The sequence below is a fragment of the Botrytis cinerea genome, chromosome 4 (genome assembly GCF_000143535.2).
Source record: "Botrytis cinerea B05.10 chromosome 4, complete sequence".
Classification (NCBI taxonomy): Eukaryota; Fungi; Ascomycota; class Leotiomycetes; order Helotiales; family Sclerotiniaceae; genus Botrytis; species Botrytis cinerea.
This window is the reverse complement of record NC_037313.1, coordinates 2,431,983-2,448,409: the sequence shown is the minus strand read 5'-3', so window position 1 is coordinate 2,448,409 and position 16,427 is coordinate 2,431,983. Positions and strand designations below refer to the sequence as shown.

The window sequence follows — 16,427 nt, the reverse complement described above, 5'->3', positions numbered from 1 at the left end:
TTATATCATAATAATGAGGTAAAGGAGATAATAAAAATTCAATATTCAATTCTTTAGAAAACAACTTTAAAAGATAGAAAATTCGATAATATTTTTAGATCTATAGAAGTGAAGCTATAAATACTAAATGTTGGTAACACGTGACTCTAAAGTCACGTGTTCTCACTCTTACACCAGCTTCAATATTATGTAAGAAATGAGTTAATATTAAATAATTTTTGTTAATATTAAATAAATCTTAAAAATAAAAATAAAATTTTATATATATATAATAAAAACTATATTAAAATATTCAGCTTTCAAATCTATTTATAGTAATATATTATAGCTTTTTCGAAAATATTAATCCTTAAGCTTTTAAACCATAAATAAGTTTTATTAAAAATTAAGAAACTATAATTTTTCTAAGTCAAAAACGAATTAAGCCCGATTTGGACAAAATATATATCATTCAATTCGATTTATTTTGAAAAGTTCAAAAAAGTTATTTTTAATAAGCTAGCTTTAAAACTAAACGAGATACTAGTTAATATCAAATAAAATTCTAAAAATAGAACTTAATAAGGAAGAACGCTAGTAAAATAAAAAAATCATTATTAAATCAGAATTTTTCTCAAAATTTTAAAAATATAATTATATATATATAAAAGACTTTAAAACCCTCAAATTTGAGTTAATACCAGATAAAACGTTAATACCAGGTGTATAGGAGTTAGGGTTGTACAAGATGTCGGGATATCGGTTATAGATACATGAAGTACATAATTACTTGGTTTGCTTTTACGAATCCATTGTTATAGAAAAAACTAATGAGTTTTAGTTTAAAAAGAGATAGCTGATTAGATAAAAGATAATATAATTATAAAGGGGGGAGAATTTCAAGTAATATTATCAACTCAATTATGATATGAAATATATAAACAACTAAGACACAATTAAAGGACCTGTCTTAATCGAGTAATAGACCCTATCCTAAGCACTTCTATATAGGCTTGTTTAATTTTAATCTTTATCACTGTTTAATTAAGAATTAAAGTCGAATATAGATAAGAAGTGAATTATTTAGTAGGGTTTCACGTTATATGATTCTCGAATCAAAATTGAGCCGATTTAGCCTTGAGATTAGATTAATTAGATAGAGTTGTCTCTGTCAGAAATATACAGCAAGTTACGCATATAGTTTGATATATTGAATATACAGTTAAGCCTATATGTCCGGAAAGCCCGGAAGATCGTGTTTTATGATGGTGTGCACGTGCCTCACACGTGCTACCCATGTGATTTCCAACTGTTTCACCTGCAGTATAGTCTAAGCGGTGTAGATAAATCAGGCCGGTTTGGAACAATTCGCTGAAGTTTAGCAATCTTTTCTACTGAGTAGCTATGGGACATTAAGTCGTAAATAGTTTTTCCAGATCATCCAAATACTGCAAATTGATAGTTTGGTTGCTTTCTTGTTTTATTATCAACCTCTGGATTCTGTGCTACGCTGCAAAACTCCCCTTAAACAAAACGCCAACTTTTCGGGAAATTTCTCAGGAACAGATGGGGCTCCACACTTAGCACTACACAGTATTCTCCTAATCTCCTTCTATCTATTATACCTCCGTATAGCTATACATTAATACGGGGTAGTTAACGTTATCGTTATGCTTATAGTGCCAAGACACGGTGCAGTTGCCCAATATGGTGGCGCGTCGTCAACGAATCGGATATGGCCGTTATAATGGGACTGTGCTACGGTACTTCGAAGCACTTTGCATGCTGTAAGAATATAAGGATTTGGCTTTCTCTACTTTGTTTCATACTCTGCAAAACTACACGCTTTTGTTTTATTCGCCTATATTGTTTTTAAAAGCGTCTCAAGTCGAGATCGCAGGTCATTCTTTTCGTCGATCATCATGTTCGGTTTCCTTCGTATCCTCAGCGCCGGCCTGATGCTCGTGGCTGGGCTCGCGCAGGCTTCCCCTAATCCTATGGCATGTTCTGGTGTCTGTGGTAATGCCCACGACCCTTCGATCTTGCAGAACAAAGCTGGTACCTATTACCGTTTTTCGACTGGTGGAGGCATCGCTATTCATACTGCACCGGCTCTTACTGGTCCCTGGACCTACAAAGGCTATGCTTTGAAGTCTTCAAAGATCGACGGCAACACTGATCTCTGGGTACGTTCCCTACATGTCTTCATCCTAGCAGGCGAATATGATGCTAACATTGACTAGGCCCCGGATGTGACCTTGGTCGGCAACACCTACTACATGTATTATTCTACTTCATCCTTCGGCTCTCAAAAATCCACTATCGGTGTGGCAACCTCATCAACTATGGACGTCGGCTCCTGGACCGACCACGGCAGCTCCGGCGTTTCGTCCAGCAGTGGCAAAGCCTATAATGCCATTGACGGCAACTTGATCTGGGATGGCTCCAAATTCTACATGAACTTTGGCTCCTTCTATGGAGATATCTACCAAGTGCCTATGAAGAACCCACCTATCTCGTCCTCGGGTGCAGCATACAACATCGAATTCAACAGTACCGGTACACGTCCTTCGGAAGGTTCTTTCGTCTTTACTTGGGGTGATTACTTCTACCTTTTCTTCTCCAGTGGCTCTTGCTGCAACCTCGACAAAAATCGTCCTGCTAAAGGTGAGGAGTACAAAATAATGGTCTGCCGCTCTAACAAGGTCAATGGTGGATATGTAAGTGTTACTTTTCTTTCAACGATACCATCTCCGCATAAGCTAAAAATTGCTATAGGTCGACAAGAATGGTAAAGATTGCAGAGCGAATGGTGGAACTGAGGTTCTTGCTAGCCATGATCATGTGTACGCTCCGGGTGGACAAGGTCTCTATATGGACCCAACTCATGGACCAGTTATCTTCTATCACTATGTCGATACCACTGTAGGATATGCTGATGGTGATAAGAAGCTTGGTATCAACAAGGTGTCTTTCTCATCTGGATGGCCGGTTCTTTCCTAGGCGGACTGTCGCACTCGGGTATGCTAGAGTTCGAAGGTTCCAGTGGTGCTATGGGTGTGCGGTGGGTGTCGATAGATAGAAGGACGGAGATTCATTTCTTGTTAATATTCCGGTCCGGCTAGTAACTGACAATATTTATCGCGGGCTTGCCTGTTTTATGTTCAACATTCCATGTATATAATTCTCAAATTATTGACAAAGACGACTTTCCTTCCCCTCAACTTTTAAGCTACTCTCGAATGTACGTTTATGTGACCTCCCTGGGAAGATGAAGAACCTGGTAGCAAGGTTGAGATCTGTGAGCGCGATAGTGACGTAGACCTCTCTCTTCAGCCCAGCCTTCATTCTTTTTGGGTCCGGTGTTGTTGGGCGGAATATCCCGATCTTGACTGATTTTAGAGGTGGTACTTTATCTGTTTCGAGCAGCTCCGCAAGGTCGCTGTATTCGCTATACATCTATATCTGTTAGTATTATGTTATGATTGAACATGGAATACATGAACTTACTTTCATGCATCCTTCTTGAATACCAATGCATATACTAGATGCCTTGAACTCTGTGAATTTCTAGATCTCCCGGTCTACTTTAACCACTAAATCGACTGGAGCTTTATCTGCTGCCTGTTGTACTAATTCAACAGCGACCGTATCTCTGATAATCGCATATCCATTACTGCTTGTCATCGCGAATATGCAATCGGAAATTTTGACGATTTGGAGATGAGTTTGGAAAAGAAATAATTACTGAATAACTAGTCTAAGTATATTTTTATTATACTGAGGAAATTTAATAGCTTTGAATCTGATCTTATAGGGCTTCTGCATTTGATGATGAAGATAGTTCACATCTATATAACGGCTCTAGGATACAGCAACAGGACAGCAGATCCAGCGAGCGTTTAAGGGCGATAAAAACTCGGTTACTTGGAACGATCATTTGGTAAGCTTGGTGGGGTCAAGATTGTAGTGATTATGAAGACGCTGATGAAGATTATTATTAATAAAGTTGTGATGCAATCAAAATTTAGGGAAAAACCTTAAGTTTACCATAACTATATAAATCATATATAAACTTTTTATTTCATATGAAGGTTGTCCATTATAGAAAAAATTTCATTCTCTTGTTTCATATGATAAAGCGGTTTCTGCTCTAATCTGATGGGATTAGATTTGAATACCCTACAATACCTAGGTTGGCGAAAGAAATGACACGTTTCTTTTTTGAATCAACTTGTCATCCATTCAATCAATTATGCAAATCTCATTAAAATGCCATCAAAATTTCTCCCTTGCTATAGCCAACACATCGCGCCTGAAGTATATCTGCTCTCTTGTTTGAACGATAATGATGACAATAACCCTTTAGAGGATCGTTGATGAACATTTGAAGTATATCGGAAGCGAAGTTTGGTACATCCTGTAATGTGGCCCGTAAGACTTCAAAATCAACGCTTTGTATCAAATTTCGAAAATCCTTTGAGCATATTTGACAGTAATGAGCCTTGGAGCGTTGGTTGGTATCGGTATAATGTAGAAATCTGAAACTATGAATAAGAATTCTTCGAGCATTGAACCTGCATTAAGAGTAGATTTGGACTTCCTCTCTAAAAGCCCCATCAAATTGAGTATATTATAAATATAGCCAAGTTATACGTTAAGCCCTGAACCTGTAAACCTAAACGTAGCCCTTTGTCCTCAATGATTCGCTCGTCATATATTCCCTAGACCGTCAACTTAGGACACCTCGCTTATACAGGGATCATACTGACCAATCAAATCATCAGTATTTTGAGAATTCTCATCAATTTAGAGGTTGATTTTATAGTAGTAGTAGTATTGATTTATATCTGAAAGACATCTCTAAGAGTATAGGGATGTGTTAAGTTAAGAACTTTGTTTTAATTTAAGATTCTATTTTTATAAAGAGATTAAAACTATAAGGGAAAAAAGGTCTTCTTTATATAAATAGTTCCGGGTTTCTGATCTCATAGAAACCCAGCCCATAATATTTCAAAATTGTTTTTGAAATTAGAATAAAGAATAAAGGTGAATATAACAAATAATATTTAATTATAATATAAAGCTTTATATTCAAAATAATTATTTTAAACGAGTTATCTTCTGTTTGCCCCTTAGGGGATAAAAATTATTTTATTAAATAATACATAATACTGCCTACTTAAATAGAGCTTTAAAAGTTTGAAAAGCAGAGTTAAGAAAACCTAAGACAGGGAGTATTATAAGTCGAGCTATTATAATAGAAAGTCCAATTATACCACTTTGAAGGTCAACATTCTGGAAACAAAGCGTATCAGTCAATTGCTATTTTATTCACTTTGACAGCACTCGATATTTACTGGGACAGACACACCACCGCTTTTCTTTACCCACTTGAAACTGTGTTCGATCATTAGAGCTTCATATTTTTCCAGCGCCGTCCGAACTTCTCGTGAAGAAAGCGATGCTCCTGACTTAGATATCTTGTTCAATTCAATTAGTGGAGGCAGTATTTCTGTACAATCAAACATAGTCTGGTTATTTCCCATTCCTCTAAGAAGTTGTTAGTGATTAGTTTTGGATATGTTGAAATATTGACGCACCTATTTGGCTGCATGGCATGCATGGAATCTCCAATAAGGCACACGCGTGGATAGCCCTTTGGATTGAATCTATCCCCTGATTGCCGATGTGCATCTTCGCGTTATGTGCTAGATGGCTTTGTACTTACACACAGGGGAATTGCAGTCACTATGCTATCATCACTATCTTCAATGCCAATCGAGAGCATCGTAGTGCTGCTTGAAAGTCAGAGTATTCCAAGTCGAAACAATTAGAATACTTACAACTCGGGAGTTCAGTCTTTAACAGTATTTAGATAAACTTGCATACAGTCTGATATTTCCCTCACAGATTCATAATTAATATTAACTTTCGATACCATCAAGGATTAGTAAAAAGATGCTTCGGTATCGTCGTAATCGAGAACATTCAGTTTGTTTTCAGACCCAATTCGAGGAGGCATATAAACTGCAAACTTAGCAATGCATCGATTACATGAAGAGAAAACCTACGAGAATAATACAGAGTGTTTCCTTTGTGGAACAGTACAATGGGCCCTTTCTAAAGGCTGGCTGGAAGTTGCTCAACTCGCTTTGGGGGCAGGCTTCCTTTGCACACGAACGTGAAATGTGACTTAATCTCCTGGATATTATCTAAGCCAAGTTGATGGTTGATCTACCACAAACATTAGCATCGAATTATGGTTCCGTGGATTGCAAAAGATGGACCTTCGACGCACTGCCGTCAGCACCAACCAGTACATCACAAATGTCGGTTGATCCGTCAGAAAAATGTACTTGAACCTTGTCCCCACACTCTTTATCTTCAACTATGGAATAGTGAGAGAACCGCTTGTCGAATTCAATACGGCCCTTTCGTTTGACTGGGTCAACCAAGAAATTGCGCAAGACTAACCTACTGATGGCTGTGGATATAGTGTAGGTGGGAAGTTTTCCCAGATCCAATAGAACTTTGAAATTGGTGGAGTAGATGCATGGAGCGGTATAGAAATTTTGTGTTCGTTCATCGTTCGCTGACACGCCGAATTTCTCTTCAATAGTCACGACATGAGCAGGCGGCAGACAAGCTCGGAATGCACTAAGGCTTGGTTCGCCGAGTCTGATCTGATATCCTCCTCGCTTCGTTTCCTCCTTGTCTCTTTCATAAATCATGTCATCCACGTCATTGTTTATTAGCCCATTGGCAAGCAGGGCACCTGAAAGACCGCCGCCGATTATAATGACTTTGAAGGTCGACATATTGATTGAAGATCGAAAACAGGAAAAACGAATGGACTGAATTGAACTGATTTATATTGAAGATTGATTGACACATAAATAGGATTGATTGATACTAGAACGCGGGCGCAAGGGAGAAAGCAGCGTCATCGCACTATTCCTTACTGTAACAATTACAATAAAATTATTTGCCGCGCAGAGCATCCGATGGACTTATTAGCAAAAAATCCCGATTTAAAAAGTCCGAGCCTTTTTGACTATATTATTCGAAGGTGGGGTTCGCTCTTTCCTACAACACCTTTTGGATCTTTTTTGCGCTGTCTTGCATTTTGTCAATGTCCGCTTTTGGAAAATATCATGAAGTTTTTTGCTGGATTACTTACTGTACCTATTAGACTAATGAAACAGATTTGATATAATCGGGTGCAGTACAGAACATTACCCGTGTAAATTAGCTCTATATGTGTATGTGTTCCCTAGCTATACTATCCCACTATACTATCTCACTATTCGCTACCTCCTCAGAACCAAAATCGCTATCGACAGGCAAAATGGCCATCTTGACCCAAATTTTCTCAACCAATGAATTGGAATTTGCTTCCCAACTACTGCACCTTGCCGTTACCCTGTCGTCCGTGCATGTAGTGTTCTAGACTTTTTGTATCGTTTACTGTTTGACCTTTCATCTATTGGCCTCATTTCCTGGTCCTTGGCTGGCTACTATTTCAGTATGGTGGCTCTATTACGAGGAAAAAGGCTGGCATGTCGAAGAAAATTTGAAGGTCTTACACCAAAAATATGGTAACATTCACATATTCCGATGCACTCAGCCAACATTTTATCTGACAATTATTGTATATAGACACTCATATTGTTCGTATCGGGCCGAACGAGCTGCACATCGACGATGTCTCTGTCTACGACGAGATCTACTCCCAAAGGTACCGTTTTCTGAAGGAGCCTGGCTTCTATGCCTCCTTCAATGCACCGAACACCGTTTTTTCTGAGTGCATGCCAGCTGTTCACCGTGAACGCCGGAAGATGATAAATCCTTTTTTCTCAAGGCAAGGTATTGTCGCAGTTCAATCCCTTATATACGCCAAAGCCAACTTGATGATCAACAAGATGCGTGGATTCGAAGAGGATGGAGCTATTCACCTTTACAGTGCCATCCGGTGGCTTTGAATTCTTCGAGGTCTTGTCTTTTGCTAATTGAACGCCTTGATATACAGATGCTTGACTATGGACTTCATTGCCGAGCACTCATTTGGACAGTCTTTTGGCCTTCTGGAGAATTCCAAGGATCGCACATTTCGGCCTGACATTCTCCTTGCTTTCGATTTGACTTTAGAAGGCTTACTAAACTTCCGCTACTTTCCAATCTTGCGACTATTTAGCAACTGGATGCCTGCAGCATTAATGGCCGCTTTAGATCAAAAAATTTCAAAATTCAGGAGCTAGAGATGGTAAGCTACGAAAATGATCTGATACTCTGCCAATACTAATCTGATGACACAGACCTTGAGAGAGGCCAAGGCATCATTCGATGAGGCGCACGCCAATGGCAAGAAATTCGAACGTGTAGCTCTTTTTGACTCACTTTCAAGTCTATTTAAAAAGCAGACACATTCCGAATCCATTGATATCATAACCGCTGGTTCAGACACAACTGCAACAACCTTAGGATATCTAATCAACAGTGTTCTTGCGAATCCCGATATCTTGCGGAAATTGAGAGCTGAGCTGGATGCTGGACTTCCAGATAAGAAAGCGAATTGGCCTTTATTAGAGCTTGAAAGATTTGAATACCAGGTCAGCAATACTTCCAGTATGGTTGAAATTAGCCCACGAAGATTAGACTGCCTGTATCAAGGAGACTCTTCGCTGTGGATTGCCTCTTCAAGAACGCCTTCCGCAAATCGTTCCTTATCCACAGCAAGGTGCTTTACCGTTTGTAGTTGATGGAAAGGTTATAACACCTGGGGTAAGTTAAATCTGAACAACTTCACTTCTCACGTTAACATCATACAGTCAATTGTTGGAATGTCCGCTACAACGATGCATCACAGCGAATCTATCTGGGGTCCTGATAGCCAAGTTTTCAAGCCAGAAAGGTGGTTGGGTCCTGATTCGAAGCAGCTTGAGAAGTTTTTGGTCACATTTGGGAAGGGTGCAAGACAATGTATAGGAATCAAGTATGTTGAAAATTTTGCGTTGTCACCCAAATAAATCCCGTTGGCTGACCATTACCTCCAGTTTAGTCTACGCTGAGCTGCGTATCGTGGCGTCAAAATTGTTTAGATGTCTTGATATGTCTCTCGACAGCAGTATGACGAAGAGCGATATGAATCAACTTGACTGTTTTACAACGTCATTTGAGGGAATTGGTGTACGAGTTTTCATTCGGGGGGAACGTTCATGATTCGTTAGTGAACGATTATGTAGAGGATAAATGGATTTATTATCAGCAAGAATCATTCTTGAATAAGGGTTGGAGATGATGGGTTGTCTTATTGTGTATCAATCTAAAGAGAATTTTCATGAGATAGCTATTATAAGTATAGTTTTCTTTACGAGGAGGAACTAGATAGTAAAGAATGCGATATTTTAAAGCCGTTATTAGAGGTTTCTCGATATCTCATTATACTCAAATTTCTTAAGACAATAACAAAATCGCCTATCTCTTATACGAAGGACATTTTATACTATAGTATATAAGCTCGAACATTTTTTCTTTAAGAAATTAACCCTGTCACTCTAATGTGTGTCAGGGGTGATTCACTTTATCGCTAACCTACAAAAGCGTGAAGTGTTTCGAATATTTCTGGAATAGTTGATCTACTATATATACTCAATTAGATAATCGTTTTCTAATATTCATTCTTATTTTGTACAAATCTACCTGATGGATTCGTAGAAGCAAACGGAGTGGAAATGTATTCATGTATTATGTAATCATGGATTCGTAGAAGCAAACCAAGTAATTATATACTTATATATCTATATAGTAGACCATTTTCATATTTGCAGATTCATAAAACCCCTTCTAATTGAGTATAAATAATACATAAAACTTTTATTAATTAAAATTTAATTTTTCCAATCAAACAAAAGGAAAAACTATATGGAACTCAGTTTTTTCAGTTGAATAAAAGAAAAAACTATACAAAACTATTTCAATTTAATATATAATTTTAAAAGAAAAGAAATTTCAATGAAAAAAAATTAAATTAAAACAATTAAAAGCTTTTTAATAATTTAATTAATTTTAAAATAAGCCCTATAATAATAATTGAATCAATAAATTGAATAGATTGAATTGAAGAAAATATATCTAAAAATATATTAATAAGTAGAAAATATAAATGTTTTAGGTATAATTGCCTTGATGTTTTTCAATATTAGAATTTGAATCAGATTCTAAAAATAAAAAAGAGAACTAGAAAGAGAATTAGATAGAGAATAAAAAGAGAATTAAAAAAGAAAAGAGAATTATAAGATTTTAAGGTTTTAAAGTTTAATCATATTTCTAATATATTTATATATACTAGAAGTAAGAGACTAATAAACTATTATTATCATTATTATTATTATTATTAATTAAATGTCGAGCGTAGCGAGGATCGGGGGCTTGGGGGCTGGCCCCCATAAAGATTAAAGAAATAAAAATAAAAGTTTATATATCTTAAAAAAAAAAAAACTTCTATGAATCCACAGTCTGAAAAATTCTTTTTCCCCGACGGCTAGTATGTAATATAGAGTCAAAATAGGAGAGAGTAAAATCAATAGATTTTTTAATCTACAAAAGAAAGAATTATAAATATTAAATGCTCTTGTTATGTAATCTGTAAGTTACATGCTTTCCGTGCACATTAAGAGAATTCAAAAAAGTCAAACACTGATTAATGTACATTTTAACTTTTGCTAATTTTATTAATTATTCTTACTCACACTTCGATATAAGCGGGGTGGTGTATATACATATGATCACGTCAAATGAACTATTCCTAGATACCTTCGTATTTTTCTACTAAAAAGAACTACTTTGTATATTTCAATTCGGATAAATCTAACTATTATTCTAAGGATTCTTTTTAGTAGTCATCATTAATTAAACCCATTTTCAACAGGGGCATAATGACCCGCAAAAAAAGGTATAAATTCACCAACCCAAATGTGATTTAAACATAATTTCAGATCCCGAAAAGTCGCTTTTGCTGCAGCTGCTCTAATTTTCTGTCGCTCGTACGTTTTAACATGGATATTAGATTAAGCTAAACCAATCGCTCGGTTTTTCTGCACTAAAAATACACCCTTAAGCAAAAGGAATGGCCCGATAAGAAAAATTAAAAGCTGTATTGCATCATATGCCACAAACAGGCCTGAATTACTTGTCTCGTTGAAGACTTTCCACACGCCCAGAATCCAACATGCTGCTGGTAATAAACCGACCAGCGTGCCGAACTCCTGAGCCAATTCTACGATATTAACGAAGTGAAAAGGAAACATCCAGCTGACGAACATGTGGATGAGTGTTATGCGCAAGGGGATGAAGGCCATTAGCAACGCTGGAAAGTCAAGTGCCAAGGTCTTCAATTTTCGCTAGAGCCCATGGTACATTGTTTCTGGCGAGGGTGGCGGATTGTACTCTTCGGCTTCCTCAAGGGATACTCAGACATTTCTAGAGATATCTTGTTATCTATAAAGAGGATCTTATTACTGACTTGAAATTCGTGGGGACACTGTATCTTTCAGAAATAAATCAACCAATTTGTTACTTGCTCGGCCATTTTACTGAACTAAGTGTGAGACTTTCAGCTAACTAGCTCTATTCATTGTGCAAAGACTTTTGATACGGCGACACATATTCTCAAACCTGTACAAAAGCTTTAGATCAACCTGAATCAATATATAATTAGTAGGAATTCTGAAAGGACAAACTCCCCTAAGCCAAAATATAAGCAAAGTTGTGATCTAAACTTCTCTCTAATGCAGAAATAAAGCTCAATTAGGAATTGAAGGATAATGATGTTTAACTTCAACTTTATGATGTCATTTTTGAAGCAGTTACAATATGCAGAATTGGACACCATTCACTGTGCGATATATTTATCTGATAAAAATCCTTTGAAACTAAAATTAGGGATCGTGCCTTCGTAAAAAGTATAGTTACGTAGAGCGCGTATGTTGCGGGTATTGCGGAAGCAATCACGACTGTATATAAGACTCAGATATCGATTATTCTCATTGCTTCATAAACATAGAATCAAAAAAAAAATAGAACTTTGACAGTTTTTGTCAGCCAAGAGTTCGTGTCAGCTACTAAAAATTTCCCCCATTGACGGCGGATAACACGGACGTTGCAGGAGTCCTGCGCCTCACCTTCAACTTCACGCGCCTGGATCTTTTTCATCTACACACACCTGCCAGCAAAGATCTCATTTAAATGTCTACGAATAATTTGCACGATGAATACCACAGAGCATCCAAGTCCATCGCGGTGATCACCTGCAGCACACGCCCGTCTCGTATTGGTCATTTGATCGCGCAGCACGTTATCGTCGAACTCAGCTGTCACCTCTCCAAGCTCGACAGAAATGATCTTCATCTGTCATCCATTGATATGCTTTCGCATATGCTACCATTTCTCGATGAACCAGGAGTGCCCTCCAAACTTCCAGCAGCAAACCCAACTCCACATTACACCAAAGCACATACTCGTGAATGGTCTATTGAGGTTCTCAAACATAGTGCTTTCATCTTCGTCATTCCTCAGTACAATTGGGGCTATCCGGCAGTGATCAAGAACGCCATGGACTATCTCTATCATGAGTGGGCTGGCAAGCCCGTGTTTGTCGTGAGTTATGGAGGTCATGGTGGAGGCAAAGCAGCAGCGCAGCTGGTTCAAGTGTGTCAAGGGCTCAGGATGAGACCACTTTTTCAAACCGTGGGATATCAAATTAATCTCGAGGAATCTTGTCAGCATTTGGAATCCGGAGAATTTTCGTCAGAACGTCTCCAAATTTGGAAATCTGACAATGTAGAAGATGAACTGCAAGCAAGGTTCTTGGAACTTGTTGAATTAATATAAATTTACACATAAGAAATACGTCTTGCTAGGATTTAAAATAAAGATACGCACTGCTGAGTATTCAAAACCGGGAGTAGTCTCATACCTTGCTTTCGTGATCTTATAATTCAGAATAGTTTTACTTTGTATTTGGTAGCATGTGCTAATGGGTGTATATTTACTCGAATTGCAACACTTTCGATTCTTACAAGTTGATTGGTAGTCAATAAATGATTCATTCAAAAGTTTAAACTAGGGAAATAAGCGAACACTTTCTTAACACTTCAGGCAAGCGAGTATCCTATTCATGATAGATACATCATTCCCCGGGTACTGCATCATGTATATTACTATTGGTCTCAATCGCATCTACAATGTGACCTGATTATAATTCTTCCTGCTCAGATTCAGACCTCACATAAGATATGAAAACGATAGTATTTAAAATCAATTTTCAATCGTTGTGAAATTTGTTACGTAAGCAGATACAATAGGAGTTGTAAGCTTTACCACTACGCCACATACGCAATCTGTCCAAAAGGCACAGTATCAGGGATCGAAGTCCTGATAGCTTACTACTATATATATATACTTGTAACAATAATATTAAGTTCTAATAGATTGTTTTAAATTATATAAAACTTTATTTAATTTTAAAACTTTATTTTTTAATTTATTAAATCCTTTTAATAGATTTAATAAAAGAAGTATATCAATATCATTTTATATAAAAGCTAATATTATATTGATTTTATAAATTAGTTAATTATTTTAAAAAACTAATACAAATAAAAGCTTTTAAATTATTAATTTAATTATAAAAATATATATATTAATATAATCTAATTTATATTATTATTTAAAGCTTTTAATAACAAATCTAGTTTTAAATTTTATAAATTTATTTGAATCTTTAATTTTATATATTTATTGAGTTTTTAGAGTTTTATTATTATTTAAATTATTGATAATATTTTATATTTTATTTAATTTTAGAATATTTATTTTGTAATTTATAACTTTTAATTAGTAATTTTTCTTTGATAAGTTTATAACTTTTTTATAGGATTTCGATTTGATTAATATATAATTTGGTTTATTTATAATAATTTTATTATTATTGTCGTAGGTCGAAAGCATATGAAAGATGATTATATATATATAATATATATATATAAAATGGAAGCATGCTCGGGTGAATAACTAATGGACTATATAAACAGTATAACATATGATTTTGTTACAGGAGCTGCCTTTAGGGTCACATAGAAGTGTCTAGAGATCTCTCGAAATAGTTTAGATTAGATTTCAAATAGGAATTCGATAAGATTATAATTGATTGCAATTCTTATAATTATAGTAATGAAACTAATAATTGTTATTTTGAATACAAAACTCTATATTATAATGAAACTCATTTCCTTATATAGATCTTCATCCTCAATATACTAATCTTCGAATACTTTCAATATAATAGATTGTAATAGATCGCATTGCATTTCAAAAGTACTAGCACTCTCTGATATTCTATTACATATCCAAATCATGTGAATTCCAATATCTTAACTTATTATTTTTATCTCTGAAATTAATCTTATAAAACATTTCTAATCCTAAATATAACTTCGCAAGAAATTTGCAAAGTTATATTCCTTTTAATTCCAAGATTGATTTATTATTTTGTAACTTTTATTAATCTATTATCAATCCATTGTAATACTATTCTCTTCTTAATCTAACACTTATCCCAAGTATTTATATAAAACATATTACTCTATTTGAAATATTATCATTTTATAATCTTTTTTTATTCAATATGATTAACAATTTTTATAAATAAAAGGAAAGATTATATTTAGCTCGTTTTATTGAATCCTATAATTTCGAAATATCTTTTTATTTTTTATATAAATATTAAAGATATAAATATATTGTTTCTTTTTTAGATTCTTTATAATATATCAAATGTATTTATCAAAGATGAAAATGTGATATTTGTAGTTTTATAGAGAATGATTGGGATAATCTGAATTATCAAAAGGTTAAATTAAATGAGGAGAAGAAATATACAATTAATATTTCTCAAAAAGTAATAATTAAAATCCTATAATTATAAAAATAGAAACGTTTTTTATTGAAATATAAATCTAAAATACTTTGTTATAATTTATAAATTTTCAATAAGCTAGTAGAAGTGAAAAAGAAAAAGAAATTAGAAAAGAAAAAGATTGAAAAGGAGTATATTGAAAAAGGAATAGCAAATATTAATATTACATCTATTCTTATTGATTTTTCTTTTTTCGATTTCTTTAATCCTTTTTTGTTTGAATTGTTTGAAGCAAATCTTAAAATTTTATTAGTAAATATGAATATTTCAAATAGAATATCTATAATTTCTCAGAATAATTGAAATCTTCCTTGAATTCCCATATATTTTCTAAATATAAATAATTTAATTATTTGATCAAATATTTGATTTTATTTCTAATATATTTATAATCTAATATTATTTCGATATTGTATATAACATTTGAATTGATTAATTCAATTTTTATAAATGATGTATTTAATATTCCTAATAATATTAGTTCGAATAAAGATATATAAAATATTAAATGGATATTCATTATATTTAATAATTTCAATCGATAATTAATCGTTTCTATTATTTTATCAATCTTGAATGGTTTTAATTTTCTATAATCGAATTTATTGTTTGATTTTTTGATTTCAATATTTCGTTATAATAAATAAACTTTATCCCCTTCTTTAAATATAGATTCCATATTATATTTCATATTATAATACATTATTATTCTAAAAGATATGAATCTTAAATTAAAAGCCAATTATTTTTAAAGATTTTTCAATTATTCGATTTATATTATTATTGATTTGATATTAACTTTTTATAATATCGAGATTTTATATACTTATAAATTAAATCCAAAATTAGCTTGTATTGATATAATTTTTGTAATTTCCATTTCCAATATATTATATACGAATTGTATTATAAATAATAGTTCTATTCAATTGTCTTATTGATAATTTATATAATATTTAAGATATACTTTTATTATTTGATTGATCCTTTTTGTTTAACTATTTATTTGTAAATGAAAAAATATTAATAGTTTTTTTTTGATATTTATAAATACTAATAAGGTAATCTAGAATTTCAAAATAAAAAGTTTGTTTCGATTTGAGATTATTTTATTTAGTATTTTATATATACTTATTATAATCCTTAGAAATATATATATTAATTGTTCAATATTTTATATTTCTTTAAATAATATTATATATATAAATTTCGTTAATCTATTTATTATATTGAATATTATATTATATTCTATTCCTATAATAGGATTCTTTGAAAATAATAATTTAATTACAAAATCTTATATAATAAATTTTCATAATTGAAAAGATATATTTAAAATTTGAAATTAATTATATAGAGTATATTATAATAATTTGTTTTATATATAAGTATTACAATTTTCAATAATTTTTTCAATTATCGTTTTCATTTATAAAAAGTAATTGATTTCTTATATTTTTGTAAATATCCT

The 16,427-nt window shown here is 33.6% G+C and overlaps 4 protein-coding genes across 4 annotated transcripts; 3 read left to right on the top strand and 1 right to left on the bottom strand.

Annotated features, from left to right (window-relative positions):
* The first annotated feature begins 1,811 nt into the window (after positions 1-1,811).
* On the top strand, positions 1,812-3,202 carry BCIN_04g06990 (hypothetical protein). The gene is made up of 3 exons (XM_024692760.1): positions 1,812-2,165; positions 2,223-2,699; positions 2,758-3,202. The coding sequence occupies exons 1-3, from the start codon at positions 1,902-1,904 to the stop codon at positions 2,980-2,982; spliced, it is 966 nt and encodes a 321-aa protein (XP_024548541.1). The 5' UTR covers positions 1,812-1,901; the 3' UTR covers positions 2,983-3,202.
* Positions 3,203-5,115: 1,913 nt separating this feature from the next.
* On the bottom strand, positions 5,116-6,972 carry BCIN_04g06980 (hypothetical protein). Its single transcript, XM_024692759.1, has 3 exons — positions 6,270-6,972; positions 5,583-6,216; positions 5,116-5,532 (listed from the first exon to the last, which is right to left on the bottom strand). The coding sequence occupies exons 1-2, from the start codon at positions 6,798-6,800 to the stop codon at positions 6,103-6,105; spliced, it is 645 nt and encodes a 214-aa protein (XP_024548540.1). The 5' UTR covers positions 6,801-6,972; the 3' UTR covers positions 5,116-5,532; positions 5,583-6,102.
* A 201-nt stretch (positions 6,973-7,173) lies between these two features.
* Positions 7,174-9,382, top strand: BCIN_04g06970 (hypothetical protein). The gene is made up of 7 exons (XM_024692758.1): positions 7,174-7,244; positions 7,305-7,580; positions 7,642-8,245; positions 8,298-8,591; positions 8,638-8,763; positions 8,811-8,974; positions 9,036-9,382. Exons 3-7 carry the CDS (start codon positions 8,243-8,245, stop codon positions 9,199-9,201), a joined length of 753 nt encoding a protein of 250 aa, XP_024548539.1. The 5' UTR covers positions 7,174-7,244; positions 7,305-7,580; positions 7,642-8,242; the 3' UTR covers positions 9,202-9,382.
* A 2,660-nt stretch (positions 9,383-12,042) lies between these two features.
* On the top strand, positions 12,043-12,934 carry Bclot6. Its single transcript, XM_001545324.2, has one exon. It carries the CDS (start codon positions 12,226-12,228, stop codon positions 12,868-12,870), a length of 645 nt encoding a protein of 214 aa, XP_001545374.1. The 5' UTR covers positions 12,043-12,225; the 3' UTR covers positions 12,871-12,934.
* The last annotated feature ends 3,493 nt before the right edge of the window (positions 12,935-16,427 follow it).